Source organism: Macadamia integrifolia, unplaced genomic scaffold, assembly GCF_013358625.1.
Source record: "Macadamia integrifolia cultivar HAES 741 unplaced genomic scaffold, SCU_Mint_v3 scaffold2376, whole genome shotgun sequence".
In the NCBI taxonomy this organism is placed as follows: domain Eukaryota; kingdom Viridiplantae; phylum Streptophyta; class Magnoliopsida; order Proteales; family Proteaceae; genus Macadamia; species Macadamia integrifolia.
Window position 1 is genome coordinate 20150 of NW_024868670.1, and position 15211 is coordinate 35360.

The window sequence follows — 15211 nt, forward strand, 5'->3', positions numbered from 1 at the left end:
GCATTGGTGGCCCGTGGAATGGGACACGGAGGCACTATGCAATCGTACTATTGTTATATAGGAGCATGCGGTATTAGGATTCTCACCATCCCATGCTACGACCCTTCCCAACAGGGGTTAAGGTGTTGGGTTATCATTTGGGGGGAAGCAGTGGTCGTGGTCGTCGGGTCACTGTGGCGGTTAGACATAACGTCCGACGAGTCATGCAGGACAGTCGACAACCCCGGTGGTACATTCAAGAGGGCCAATCGTACTGCTTTTAAATTGCTGGAGTCAGCACCTTTATTTCAGTCATTCACATTTCTGTTGAGAGCCGATGGACGGCATTGTCTTTACTTTTCCAAGTACTCACGGTGGGCCTTCTCCGACAGCCCTATGGGCGTATCGCGGGAGGGAGTTCGTGGCTCGTACCCAGAGTATACGCACACTGTGGTTGTAGTAGCACTAAAACCAAGGACTTAGTAATGTTGCTTAGGTGGATGTGATTTAAAATGTATAGCATGGCATGTAGTGCATATGATGTGTTGTGATGTGTGGACTGTTGTGTGTGGTCCATCTTTCTACTTACTGAGCTAGTGAGCTCATCCCACGTGTACACCCCTTTTTAGATGATTTTGCAGGTCATACATCTGAGGAGCATGGGGTGGGTCCCACAGTCGAGTTTCCTGAAGAGGACTGGTGGACCCCTGAGGAGTTAGAGCACGGCGCTGACTGCTTGTGCGAGAGCTGTGCTGCGGGACAGCAGTTCTGAGGCCGAGCTGAGCTCCACCTTGGAGGCCGTGCTGAGCTCCACTTCCGAGGTTGAGCTGAGCTCTTCTATGTGATGCCGAGCTGGGCACAACCCCTGTTGCCGAGCTGAGCTCCAGCCTTGAAACCGAGCCGAGCTGTGCACTCTGATGGTTTTTGATGATTTCCTGTATATACTTGGTATTTGAATCATATTCTTTTTGTGTATATATCATGCCTTCGGGCCCAAATGTATATAATTATTGTATCATAATTCGGGTATCAAGTATATGGGATTTATTCACAGGTAAAACTTAGTCTTCCGCTGATCTGATGAACTTATGTTAGTGTGTGTATGCTGTGGTGGAATACAGTATCTGATGATCCTGGCAGGTTTGGGTTAACCGGTGTTAACTCGGTCACCGCTCCGGTTCAGGGTGAACGGGGTGTGACACCACCCCTCTTGACCCGAAACAAGGGTCAAGCTCAGGTATAATCTCTCATCCGAATTTGCATAATGTAGACCTTTTTATTGACCTTGTTTTAGTGTATATAAGTAATTAAATTCAGTTAATGTATATATGTGTGATAACTTAGCCATGCATAAGGTATAAAATAATTGTGAAAAATATTTGTTCTTCAAGTATCTAGTAGGAAGACCAGTTGAACAGGGTAGATTGGGTGGCTAACACCTTCCCAACTCTACAACCTGACACGTGCCCTAAATCTCTAGACCAGACCAAAATTTGGGCCCTTTTCTTAGGAATTGGGCCCACCCCCGGATCCAAGGCCCATAATCCTAGGTGGCAACTCCAAACCCCTTTTGTATGATCCCAATCCCACTATTGGACTATGATCAAATACCCGTCTCAATGACGAACCCTACACTCTTGCGAAATAGGCCCCCCACGTATCTCTTAGCAGCGGTACAGTGGTGCGGGGCCCACGGATAAGCACACACAACACACCCCTCCTTAAGAGAGAGAAAGAGAGGAGAGAGGACGGAACACCAAAGTCCCTCCTTTCCCTCCACAAAAAGGGAAAGAAGGGAAGAAATCTGGCCGCTACCCTCACACACATAGACATAACAATATAAGGTATTTGAGAATCCTACGGAATTTAGGGGTCATTAAGGCTATGTCATTATCACTGCCTTCCTCATCATCCATTGAAGAAGCCTTGAGTGCAATACTTTTCCTATTTCTTCTTCCTTACCAATTACCATCTCATGAAGGAGGCAGCCCAATAGCTCCTCTAGGGATAGCATTGCAAGGTTACCCCATATATGACTATAACCTTCAGCTCCCACCTTTTGGGTAGGTACCTTAGAACCTTGGTAAAAAGTTCCTCCGATGGGTAAGTTTTCTCTAGCAATTTAAGCTCACTAATTATGGTTGTGAACCTTGAAAACATTTCACTAATGGTCTCATTTTGTAATTTAAATAATTCATAAGAATGAACTAATAAACCACATCTCTCTTGACATTATGTAGATTGACACTTTATTAAACTCTTCGGGGCTTAAAGCAAAGAAGAGAGCATTACTGAAGGATTTATCCATAAGATTTATCCCTAAAATAAATAAATTATTAGTTAATTAAATCTCTCCCTATTTTGTGAACTATATTTTGATTAAATCAGGAGAGACATTGTACAATTTCTCTCTAACTTGGACTCAGGCCACCTCCTGTCTTGCAGGTGATTGTGAGAGAGTGGGATACTCCACTCTCTAGCCGTTATGGGAGGCTAGAGAGTATCTAGACTTAGGTCCTCCCTCCACCATATGTAATTCACGCATTCTCATTGCTTTGTGAATATAACTGAAAAGGTGAGGACGGAGAAACCAATCTCCATTAGAGGTTCAAAGCGTCCCAATTAAAAAGGCACCCATGGCTTCTCCAGACTTTGCTGGCATCCATGCTATGTCTCGTCGATGAACGATATGCAATCCATTCCTATAGAAACTTAGGGCTTGATTAGTAATTATTGACATGATCGTATAATTTAGGAATGTAATAATTCCTTCATTAAGTGCTTTAATAAATTTAAAAAAATATAATAATAAAGAACAACCTCTAAGAAGGTAGATTGCAAGTACAAAGCTCAAATATGTCAAAGAAACAATAAAGCCCAAAGGTAGACTGATTGGCCATTAAAGCTCATGAACAATATTGTTAAAAAGTTAGTTCAAGGTTTAAGAGCTTTTTTTTTTTTTTAAGAATGAAAGAGAAACAGGCCAAAGCCATATGATAGAGTTACATACTAAATAAATCTCAGCTCCCGAATCCACCGTTGGCATTGCCATTAGCAAAGAAGGGAACTAAGACAAAGGAAGTCAAAAGCCTCAAAAAACTAGATTATAAAAACCGAAATCTCGGTTTCCCAACTGCATCCCATTCTATATCATCATGTGTACACCGTGGCTGCCCTTGCCATACCGTTGAGGATCTATTAGCCACCGCATGCCTCGCTAGTTTATCTACAATAGCATTCACTTCTCTGAAACAATGACGAATTTTCCACTGAATATTGTTTAAGTAGCCTAAAAAATTAATCCATTTTTGGGTGAAATACCGTGGAATGGATTTCTTCTCAACACACCAAACTACAGCTCTAGAATCACATTCCACTTCAATTCAACGTAAATTCAGGTCTCTAGCTAATTTAATAGCTTCAAAGAAGGCCGCAAATTCAGAGCCTTCTTTATATGCTACAAGTGTTTAGAAAGAATTAGCTTGAAAAATCGCTTTTAAGTCACTATAAGGATGACCTCTCACAGACTTTTTTTATTTTTTTGCTAAAGATCAAAATTATATTACAGAAGAAAAATAGAAAAAAATATACAGAAGAGCTGAAAAAATGAAAATAAAATAAAGAAAATTGGTTCCATTATTCTATCCTAAAACCATGAAATAAAACTTAAAGTAAAATATAAAATTTAAAAAAATAATGATAAATAAGTAGGGTAAAATTCTTCAAATACCTCTACATGTGATATCTATCCTAATTCAAAATAAAATGAAGAAAAATTTTAGAATAGAAAATCAACCTACTCTAATTAAATAATTTAAATAATCATATAAAAACCATAAAAATAAAAATATTTGGAATTTCATGTGCAAAAATATTTATTTTGCTAAAATTCATTTATGCATGAAATAATAGAATTTTTTGGAGGACAAGGACCCGGTAGCCGCCCCCATATAAGCGATGTTCCTATGACGCATCTTTGTATACTACCTTATCTTCTTCTCCTACCCGCTTTTTACTTCTTTTCTTCCTTCTGTTGCTCTTCTTTTTTTTTCTTTTTTTTTCATATTGGATCCATGTAGTCAACCCATTTAGTTGAGATAAGATTAAGTTTGTTGTTGTACAAAATAAAATCTAGGATGATTCCAAAAACATATAAGATCATTATGATAATATTAAAAACACAGAAGTATGATAATATTATTAATTTAAGATTGAAAAGACGTAAGAACTTACATAAAATAATGAATATATAAATAGAAGAAATTGCAAAATACTCAAATCTCAAGAAAAAAAAATCAGAAATAAATATGAACAATAAGATAAATTGGGAAAACTACATATGAACTATGAAGTGACAAGGTCTTGAGATGTCTGGAACATAAACAAACCACCAAATAAATTGAAATCAGTAATAAAAGAAAAAAAAAAAAAAAAAATGGCATATCATAGTTCATACGATACGATAACAGGATAGACACTTAACCAAATTGAATGAAACAAAATAGAGATGATAATAGGAACATATTGGTGCACCATCAGGTCCTCCTAGCCGTCGGATGTCTTGTTGTGCATCCCAGTGGATGGAGAGGATCCTTTTCCCCTTTAGGATTGTTTCTTAATATATTTTGTGTATACGTAAAGTGTTCGATACTTAGATTTCCCATGTCACTTGAGCTTTTTGACGATCTCCATGATTCTTAAATATTCAATTCTCTTGCTTTGGAGATGATCTATTGAAGTCATCGCTCTATGATACACTGAACTTACTTGGGCACCATTTGATAATGTTTCGGCCGTTTCTGTGTCAAGAAACGGCAGAAACATAAACTTCCGTTTCTAGGAACAGAAACGGTTTTATAGGTGTTTGATAAACCTTGTTTCTGAAAACATCGTTCCCTGCCCTCACGACAGGTCTCTTTGCTACCTGGGCGGTGAGACCCATATCATGCCTTGTAGATCTCTCTGCCTGGCTCTCTTGTATGGAGGCTCTTTCACCCTCAAGTACCAACTCCCCAACGAAGACCCCGACTCCCTCATCTCCGTCACCACCGACGAAGATCTCGAGAACATGATCGAAGAGTACGATCGCACCACCACTTCCTCCTTGAAGCCCTCTCGCCTCCGTGTCTTCCTCTTTCCTACCAAGCCCGAAACAGCCACCTCGGTTGGCTGTCTCCTCAGCAATTCCAAGTCGGAAAACTGGTTCTTGGATGCCCTCAACGGTGCTGGAATCTTGCCCAGAGGGATCTCTGCTGACGTTGCTTCTGTTAATGGCTTGCTAGGTCTAAACGATGCCATCCATGTCCACCCTTCTGCTGATGGGGAACCTCAACCTGATTCCGTGGGTGGCAATATAAAGCAGGTTAATAAATCTGGGCAAGATGTTCAACCGTTGTCGGATTCTCCAATGATGGAAACCAATTCCTCTTTTGGTTCAACATCTTCTTCGCCTTCTATGTCTAATTTGCCTCAGATTCGGGTTCATGTTGAGGATGGTGGTCTCTTTCATGATCAGAAAGTTGGGCTAGAGGAGCATTTCTCGCACCTGAGCGACACTGCTCCGTAGAAGCAAGAGGAGGGCTTTGTTTCACTATCTTCTCCTCCATCTGTTCTGACCAGTACTGTCACAACTGCAGCAATGGCGTCAGCTGGTGCCGTTAACCCTACTACTGTTGCTAGTGAAAACTCCGGCAAGACTTACTCGGACAATGAGCGATCAGACCATGGGGCCCCTATTGGTTCCACAAGTCTATATCCAGAAACGACGAAACAAGTTCTACTTGTTCCGTCATTGAACTTGTTTCTTCGTTTCTGTTTCTCGAACCATAAATCAATGTAAATCCTTATTTATGTTTCTGAAATAAGCAGAAATAGAACAGGTTTATCAAACGCTTTTTGTTCCGTTTCTGTCATTTCTTGTCACAGAAATGGCAAAAATGCGTTTCTTGAAACGTTATCAAATGGGCCCTTGGTTTGTGGATGCGCTAGGAATTCATCATCTGGGTACACTGATAATATGTACATGTTATACTCCTTTTTTTGCTAAGAGTACATGTTATACTCCAACTTTGTCATAACTCAACACATTTGTTAGTAATAATCTGGGCCTTGTGGAATGAATCAGATCTGGCGTTGGTAGTTAATTCGGTGCAAAAGTCTGATATAACATGGTTTGCTGTTCAGAGGTGGCTGTACTTGCAGCCTTATCTTATGTTCATTACGTGGAAGATAATCCACTATTATAAGGAGGCAAACCCCACGCAGATTTGTTAGCTGAAGATGCAGCAAAAATGGCTGTCTCAGGTTCTTCTTGCGGCTTCCCTTGTCATGTATGAGAGGCAATTGCAACTGACACAACTGGAAGATCACGTTTCCTATTCAGATACGAACAGATTTGCTCCCTACCGAAGGTGGGGTGCCAATTCTGCTTCCTGGTTAGTTCTTATTTCTTTAGAATTTTTTCTCTCGTTTGGTTCTCTGTTTTGCTTCATTTTAGGCTGCGTTCGGTAATCATCAAAAAAGTGTTTTTGACATCTTTTTGTTTTACGAAACCAGAAAACAGAATCTTCTGTTTAGTGTCCACGGTTCATTTTTTCATTTTTTCAATGAACCGGATAAAAGAAAAATGGAAAAAGAGGAAAGATTGAAACATGGTTTACATTTAAGAAACGTTCTATTGGAAAAAAATTCATGTCCCCAATACCAGACCTTCTCTATCTCCTTGAAACTCTGAAGATTTGGAATGGTGACGAATCCGTGAAGAACGCTGTCTCGGTCCCTGCTCTTCCACAACACTCCCTCATTCCTGTATTGGTGATATTGGACTTAGAAACCCTTTCCTTGAAGAAACCTATTTGATTCCCTCCCTCTCCCTCTCCCTCATCCATGTCTTAGTGAAACCGTTTTGAAACAGGTTTACCAAACACAATTTTTTAGGCAAAAACGGCTTTTTAAACACAAAAATGAAAATTTCTGGTTTTGACACAAAACATTACAAAACGCGCCCTAGTTATTTGGTTTTAATATTATGATCCTTTCAGAAAATAATAATAATAATAATAATAATTACCAAAATACAATTCAATATGCAACATGTGATCATCATATAAATTCACATATTTTACCCTCAAACATAACAATAATTTAATGCAATAGATTTCACGGTGTTGCAATTCCATGAAAAGTTTATGGTGTTACTTATTTGCGCCACAGATGATATGGAAAATTTGACTATTGGATATCTAAGGATCGTCCTGAACAAGAAAAATTTCAGATTTTGTAATTGAATGCCAATCATATAACCCATGTAGGGGTAAAACAGGGTCGGATTTTTTAAAACCCCAACCCAACCCTAAGTCTCTTAAATTCATCCCAGGCCCAACCCAACCCTAGGCTGGGTAACTCAGCCCAGGACCAACCCTACCGGGTTCATACCGATCCCACTTGGCCCTAATTGACCTTGATTGGGTCAAGTTGATCCTAATTAGCACCCATTTTTGTTAGGGGTTTGGGTTTCAAAAAGACTTTATATATTAAGTAAGGGAAACAATATAAGACATTTTTTTTTTTTTTTTTTGTTAATCTAACACATATAAGCACAATAAGGCTGTATTTGGTTGTCATCCAAAAAAATGTTTTCGGCATTTTTCATTTACGAGAACAAGAAAACGGAATCTTCTGTTTGGTGTCCACAGTACGTTTTTTTTAAATGAACTGTGTAAAAAAAAAGCCAGAAACGAGAAATATGTTTCCATGTTCCAACATTTTAGTTTCATTCATAAACAGAATTTTGAAATAGAAACGGAAAATTCTGGTTTTGGCACGAAACATTGTTTCTAGAACAGAATGACTGCCAAATGCAACCTAAGTCAATAACATATTATTTAAATCATTAAATCACATTATATAAATCAAGGTTAAAATCAAGGTCGTATTGGGCCAGGGCGGGCCTAGGCCTAAACCCAAGCCGGACCCAACCTTGACCTAGGGCCAATGTTTTATAATCCTATCCCGTCCTCAAGGTCAGAAATCTTGGCTCAAGCCTTTAGTTACAAGCGTCAAGACTAAACTTATTGAGGTTCTTGCTTCAGGATGGATTAAGGCAGGTTCAGAGCGTCAGGACTAAAATTATACCCCTAGCCTTATGTATTGAGATTCTCGCTTCCATAATCTCATGTATGTTCATGCACCCCCTCAGTAATCTATGCCTTTTTATTAGTATCAAACGTTTCAGTGTCTTTGTTTTGCCACCTAGCGTACTGAGTTTGGGTTGAAACCCATGTGAGCATGGAATGTTGGGTTCTATGTCTCTACGAAATTGGTGCCCAATCCAACCTATCGCATAGTAGATATTGGTAATCAACATGAGGGATGGTAGGGCTTTACTTATGCACCAATTGCTCATCTATCCATGCTGCTACCAGCTCCCAAAAAAAGTTTACAGGATGGCTGTGTGGTGGGGATTTTGAACTGATGGGATCGGCTTGCTTCCTATATGTAAAATCCAGTCATGCTATCTAGGAAAATAGATAGGTAAATGGTTAGCTTCCTTATCTTTATTCTCCCATTTCATTGTAGGATAAAAAATAAATCCTTACCCTTACCCTTACCCTTACCCTTACCCTTACCCTATATAGGATCGACTAAGGTAGGAAACAAGAAAATGGGTACCCATAGCCAGCCCTACATGAAGAAAAAGGTGCTGGAAAACCCTAACCCATCAAATATGAGTGACATGTGACAAACATATACAACAACCCCACTCATCTAAACTTTAAAAACTTGAGAATCTCCCAACTCTATTTATCCATCCCTCATTTGTTTATTCATTTAGGTCAAAGATGCCATTCCCTTCGCTATGAAGTCTTAAGTAAAAGATCTTACCTGGAACTATTGTTTCTTACCTTTTCTTGGTTGTTCTCCAATTTTCCTGGAAATGTGGATCAGGTTTTTTTACAAGAATCCATACAGGCTGATTTATACAGATGAAATTTACCACAGAGTTGATTGTTATGTAAATTCCATCTGTGCAGATCAGCCCCATACAAGAATGATTTTCGTACAAGGACTTGATCTTTTCTCGGCCACAAATTTAAAGCTACTTCTTCCTCTCTTTACCCCGGTTTTGATGGCAATAAATAATCAAACACAGCCATGCAATTTGGTTACAAGTTTGAATCCCATATTTAGATAAAACACCCACTATATATACAGTCTTACCTACATCATTCCTCTTCATCACTGTATAATCCCATCCAGTAATAGAGAAGATGGATCCCAAATGCTCCATCTTCTCTTTACTCTTCCTTTCTTCCTTCCTTCTCTTCTCCCATGCAAATGCCTTCAACATCTCAAAGATGCTTGACCAATTCCCAAATTTCAAAAACTTCAACAGTCTTCTACATCAAGCCCATCTTGTGAGAGAGATTAACAGTCGCCAAACCATCACTGTTCTTGCCGTTGATGATGGTGCAATCTCAGGAATAATGGGTAAACCGGCTGATGTGTTGAAGAGGATCATGAGCCTTCATGTTGTTCTTGACTACTATGATCCTAAGAAGCTTCACAAGCTTTCAAAGAAGACAGCCCTTCTCACCACCTTATTCCAATCCTCAGGTCAAGCCATTGGTAGGCTTGGATTCTTGAATGTTACTATCCAGCCAGACGGCCACATCGCTTTCGGCTCCGCCATAAGGGGTGCATCTATTGATTCTATGTTTATCCAATCAGTAGCTTCTCAGCCTTACAACATTTCAGTGTTGCAGATCGGAGCACCTATTGATCCTCCCAGTATTGAGACCTTAGTGCTTCCTAATAAAACAGCTATTGCACCTTCCCATGCTCCTGCCCATGCACCGAAGGGAGCAAAGTCGAAAGGCCCATCTAAGGCCCCGATTTCATCCCCTGTAGAGGCTCCTGCACCATCTGATGCTTCAGCTGATGAACCATCTGCTGATACTCCCACCAGTGATTCTCCTGCTGATGCTCCAGCTGATTCTCCGGCTGATGCACCAGGACCCAGTGATGCTCCGGCGGGGTCTCCACCGGCACCAGTCGCCGACGTGCCGACTGTTGATGCTCCGGCTCCGACCAAATCTGGAGCTGAAGGAAGTAGTGTTGGGTCTTTTGTGGCTTTCATTGTGGTAGGTGTCGCCTCTTGGTTTGTTATGTGATTTTTGAGGGTTTGAAGATAGGAGAATGAACACCCAACTATGATTCATTTTTTTATTTCCTTTTTCTTTTTCTTTTTTTTTTTTTTTTAAAGAAAAAGAAGAAAATAGGAGAATAAAGAGATGGTTTAAAGTGATTAGAAGGGATGGGTGAGAGGGATACAGATCGAGATTGTATGTTGATCTTGAAATGTAAGCTTGGAATTTTCCACTCTTTCTAAGCAAATAATATTCAAAGTTTACATGAATAAATGAGTGGAATATAATATAGTGTGTTATTATTCTTTTAAAATTCTGTATTGACCTATGGGTTAATAGAACAATGAAATTTTAAGGGTGTCAATTTGGAATCAAAATCGATACCAACCGTTTAAGATTGTATCAATTTGAATCGAATAAGAATCAGTATGGATTTTTTTTTTTTTTTTTTGGTTTGGTATTTTTTTGGCAAAAGATCATGTATATTAAAAAAGAAAAATAAAATTATAGAATGTACAAACTGACCATTCCAGACACAAATAACAATCTCAAACCTTAGTTCCACCTCCCACCTTTGACATTGCCATCAGCAGGAAAAGAAATTAGGGAGCAAAGCAAATCAACAAATTTACTAGTAAAATCTGAATCACGATCTTCTCATCGTATCATCAGCAAAAAATTGAAGCACTACCGACGGCAATTCTATTTGATTTACCAAATCAGTATAGGGTATTGAAGAACTGAATCCGTATGGGTTTTTATTTTTCCCGGTCTGGTATGGCTTTGGTACGAATAAAATGGATCTTATTCGATACAATTTGGTTTTTGTATCTGAGGAAAATTGCTCATTACCAAGTGAATCGAACCAAATTACCTATTCCCAATCGAATCAAGTATACACATATATAGCAATTATATATATATATATATATAGTCCAACTTGTTCAATCTGTAATTATAGGAATGCCAATTCACATTATGGCAGTTTACTGGTGGCCCTCTTCCATGGTTTCTCTGCTAGAGAAATGGATGAGGAATTTTATTTGGACTGGTGATGTGGATACTTTAAAGGCAATCATAGTCAAATGGGACAAAGTCTATAAACCAAAAGAGGAAGGCGGTCTAGGCATTAGACGTCTGCGTGATGTTAATTTGGCCCTTCTTGCTAAGCAATCATGGAACATTAAGCATGGATCATCCAGAATGAGTGATTTTCTTAAAGCTCGTCATCTTGGAGTAGGTAGGGTTCCGAAGAAATTAAACAAGTCTTCTTCGATTTGGCCTGGTCTTAGAAGAACGTGGGACTTTATTTTAAGCAATGAGAGATGCTTGTTGGAAATGGGTCCAGCATACATTTTTGGACAGACAAATGGCTTGGTGATTTGTCTATTAAGGAGCAGTTGAACCCTGAGGAAAGTTTTTTTTCTGATTTTAATCTCAAAGTGGCTGTTGTCATATCAAACTTCAGTTTTCCTCTTGTCTCATCTTTATTCATGCAAAATGTCTTCACAACTGCAGAGAGTATTAATCTCCCTCAATGTGAGGTGGAAGATAGATGTATGTGGAGTTGCACGTCTTCTGGTGTGTTCTCTTCAGCCTCTGCTTGGAATGAAATTCGTCGCCGTAATCCAAAAGTTCATTGGTACTCTTTAATTTGGAAAGCTCATCTTCAGCCACGGCAAGCTCTGTTTGGGTGGCGTGTGGTGAATGGAAAACTCCCTACAGATGATTTAATCAAGTTAAAGGGAGTTTTTCTTCCTTCCCAGTGCTCCTTATCCCAATCTGCTAAGGAAAGTATTTTTCATATTTTCCTTCAATGTAGTTTCAGTATGGAAATATGGAAGAATTTTTTGAAGTGTTTTGGTGTGTCTTGGAACTCCCATGCTTCTGTTCTTGATCTTGCTATTTGGTGGAAAAGAAAGCAAAGAGGTTTGGCTGCTAAAGAGCCTTGGCTGGCTGGTTTTGTCTTAATTTTAGACAACATTTGGAAAGAGAGGAATGACAAGCGCTATGAACAAAGAATGAGATCTCCTTCTCTGGTCTTTAAATTAGTAAAAAGTGACCTCCAAGAGGTAGATATAAATTTGTCAAGGTTAGCGATTTAGTTTTAATTTTTGAGGCTAAGTGTTCTCTACTGATGGCAATGCCGAAGGTGGAGAATGCTTGGCTGGGTTTTTGTGTAATGGCTTGATTCTTTTGATTAAATTTTCTGAATCTTTATCGAAAATATATATATATATATATTTTATGTGACATGTGGTTCATGAAACCCTATAAAAAACGTATCAAAATCTTACTAAGTCGAATAAAAAATTATTTATAAAATCGAATAAAAATCATATCGAAACTGAACCAAATCAGTACGATTTTGATATTCAAAATGCATTCAAGTTCTCAGTAGGGTGCAGTTTTGATTTGTCTTTTTTGTCTGAAATCAAATCAAATTGATATGGTTTCGGCATTGAAAATGCAATTTGAGTTCTTGATATGGTACGATTTTGATTTCTCCTTCTTGCCTCTTGCACCAAACTGAAATTGTACCAATTGACTCCCTTACCATGGATGCAATGCATTGTTAAGAAACCAGATCAAATGATAAACCGGCTAAATGTGGCAACAATTTTATCGGTTGAACCATTGATGTTCACCAAAAACCAGGAATCTAACCAGTGTTGGGAATAGTCAAGGCAGTTGATTCGGTCCAGGTCAATCTTACCAAAATGGGAAACGGTTTAGACTCTTGATTTGGTTACGATTTAATTCCCCTTACCCCCCACCCCCCACCCTCAAAGAAAAATAAAATATAATACTATTTAATTTAGAGTTTCACCAGCTGGTCCAGGTTAATTTTTAGGGTATGATTTAGAATCCTCAATAAAATTAAAGGTAGGTGTTATTGATGTGACTGGGCTGGGCTCTAGTGGGATAATCCTGCACTAGAGCACTAAACCCACCGCAGTAGAACATCACAGGCCTAAGGTTGGCCCATGCAAGTTGTGAATGTTATTTGAGAATAAAACAGAGGTTTGTGCTTGTATGACACAAAAATAGGTATTTTAAATATGGAAAAATCTTGTTTTAATAAAAATTGGTGATAAAAATTTGTAACCTTACTATATTAACTTTTTATTATAACACAAATCTTTTAGCGAGAGTAAAATTTTTGTCGGCCATTTCGCATGTATACTTTAAAAATATGCAAGATAATGATAGCTCTTGAGAATGATATAATGATTACTTGCTTTCAAATTATTTTGTAAACTCTTTCTATTCTTAACTTATGAAAGTTTTGGGACTAGGAAAAATGACAATGGAAAGAATGCTACAATTTCTCAATTTACCACTATGGTTATAACAAGATGCATCCTTTATATATTGATAAACTGACCACAAAACCTAAATATAAAGAGAATTGAACCCTATATATATATATATATATCAGAAATTTACTCTGAATAGATCTTGTGTACCATTCAATTATGAAACTGATTCAATATATGGTGCGTCAAAAGATACCTAAAAAAAAAAAAAGAATAAAATAAAAGGCCAAAGCACATGTCCCCTATTTATCCAACAATTGCAATAGTAAAGTTAGCCCTATAAATGCGAGTTTGTCGAAAATGGAGCAAGAAGAAAAAATAAAAAAATAGCATATATAGACTAGATGGTGAGTCTTGTCATTGAGATGCACAATCAAATTTGACATGTAACCAATCCGAAGGATTGATGTCTGACCTCTGACCTATTCAATGTCAATTTTTTATTTTATTTTTATTTTTAACAAACAAACTAACTAATTTTATTCAATAAAAGAAGGAAGGGGGGGCGAATCCCCAATTGGGGGAAAACAATAGGGCTAATATGCATATAAAGGGGGTTAGGCAAAATTTCGGTGTCAATTGATTGATTGACAAAGTCATCCCCTAATTTGATATATTTCAATGCACCATATACAACATAGAAATATGTCTTTCTGAGGGATCCATACCTATAAATCCTTTTGCCTTGGTAAATCATGAGAATTGGTTATAGTATTTTGCATTTAAGGGTTTACCTTTTTTTTTTTTGGTGATGAAAATATATTTTTATGGGAAAAAGCTTTATGTGGGGGGGGTGTGAACCCTCGCCCAGACTTGTGGATGCTCCCTTGTACACTTCCATTGGCTCTCACTCAAATGTAGGAGCCACACTACCCCATCCCCCCATAGTAAACACTTCCCCTTTAGTCATAGATGCAATCAAAACTTTGGCCCAGTTCAATAGACTTTGATGGTTTTGTTTCAGACTTCGCCTAGCCCACTTGAGTCTAGCAGGCATGAAGTTGATTTGAATTGTCGCTCGAACCCTAAGAGAGGTTGCTTTATCGAGCACAGCTGTGTTACTATGCACGACTCCACATTGAGATCAAGTCCACTATGCCCTTCGACTAATGGATTTTCTTGAACTCAAAAGGGTTCATCCAAAATGTGTTGTGGCCATTCATTTCAAACGTACACTCCCATTAGTCTACGCACCTTTTGGTAGTGTGAATTTTTTGATGTATTATTTTGCCACTTAAGCTCAATAATGTGATATGTGAGCAAGGATCTTGGGGTATATAAGTTCATCAAGTTTCAGTGTCATCTATCAGGGATATGCCCACACTCCTATTGTTGGTAAATTTATTTTGATGATGACAAAAAATGAAGGTATTTAACATATTGTCTTCATGTATTGTCTTGTAGAAGCTTCAAGTCAAAGAGCTAAATTAGTGAATAGGAAGAAGATTGAAGTATCAAATGAGGATAATTAACAAGCCGGTATCAAGACTTGAAAAAGGTACATAAAAGTATCAAACTTCAAAGTATCAAGAACTTTAGATAAACCTCAAAGTATCAAGGCCTGAAGTACAATGAAGACTTAAAGTCACTCAAGCATGAAGACAAAGACAATAAGTCTTTAACCTATTGTAATAGTGCACACATTATACACAAAGCACTTCAATACATGCACATACATATGCATTAGTATAAAGCACATCATCATTACCTAGAATGATCCTAGGGTATGTCCAATGATCAAGCAACAACGGCTTGTTGATGCGG

General features: G+C 38.3%; 2 protein-coding genes across 2 annotated transcripts; both read left to right on the forward strand.

The window, feature by feature from the left end:
- The first annotated feature begins 9218 nt into the window (after positions 1-9218).
- LOC122066404 (fasciclin-like arabinogalactan protein 14) lies at positions 9219-10414 on the forward strand. The gene has a single exon (XM_042630207.1). The coding sequence runs from the start codon at positions 9249-9251 to the stop codon at positions 10149-10151; it is 903 nt and encodes a 300-aa protein (XP_042486141.1). The 5' UTR covers positions 9219-9248; the 3' UTR covers positions 10152-10414.
- Positions 10415-11105: 691 nt separating this feature from the next.
- On the forward strand, positions 11106-12232 carry LOC122066407. Its single transcript, XM_042630211.1, has 2 exons — positions 11106-11367; positions 11493-12232. Exons 1-2 carry the CDS (start codon positions 11106-11108, stop codon positions 12230-12232), a joined length of 1002 nt encoding a protein of 333 aa, XP_042486145.1.
- Positions 12233-15211: the final 2979 nt, after the last annotated feature.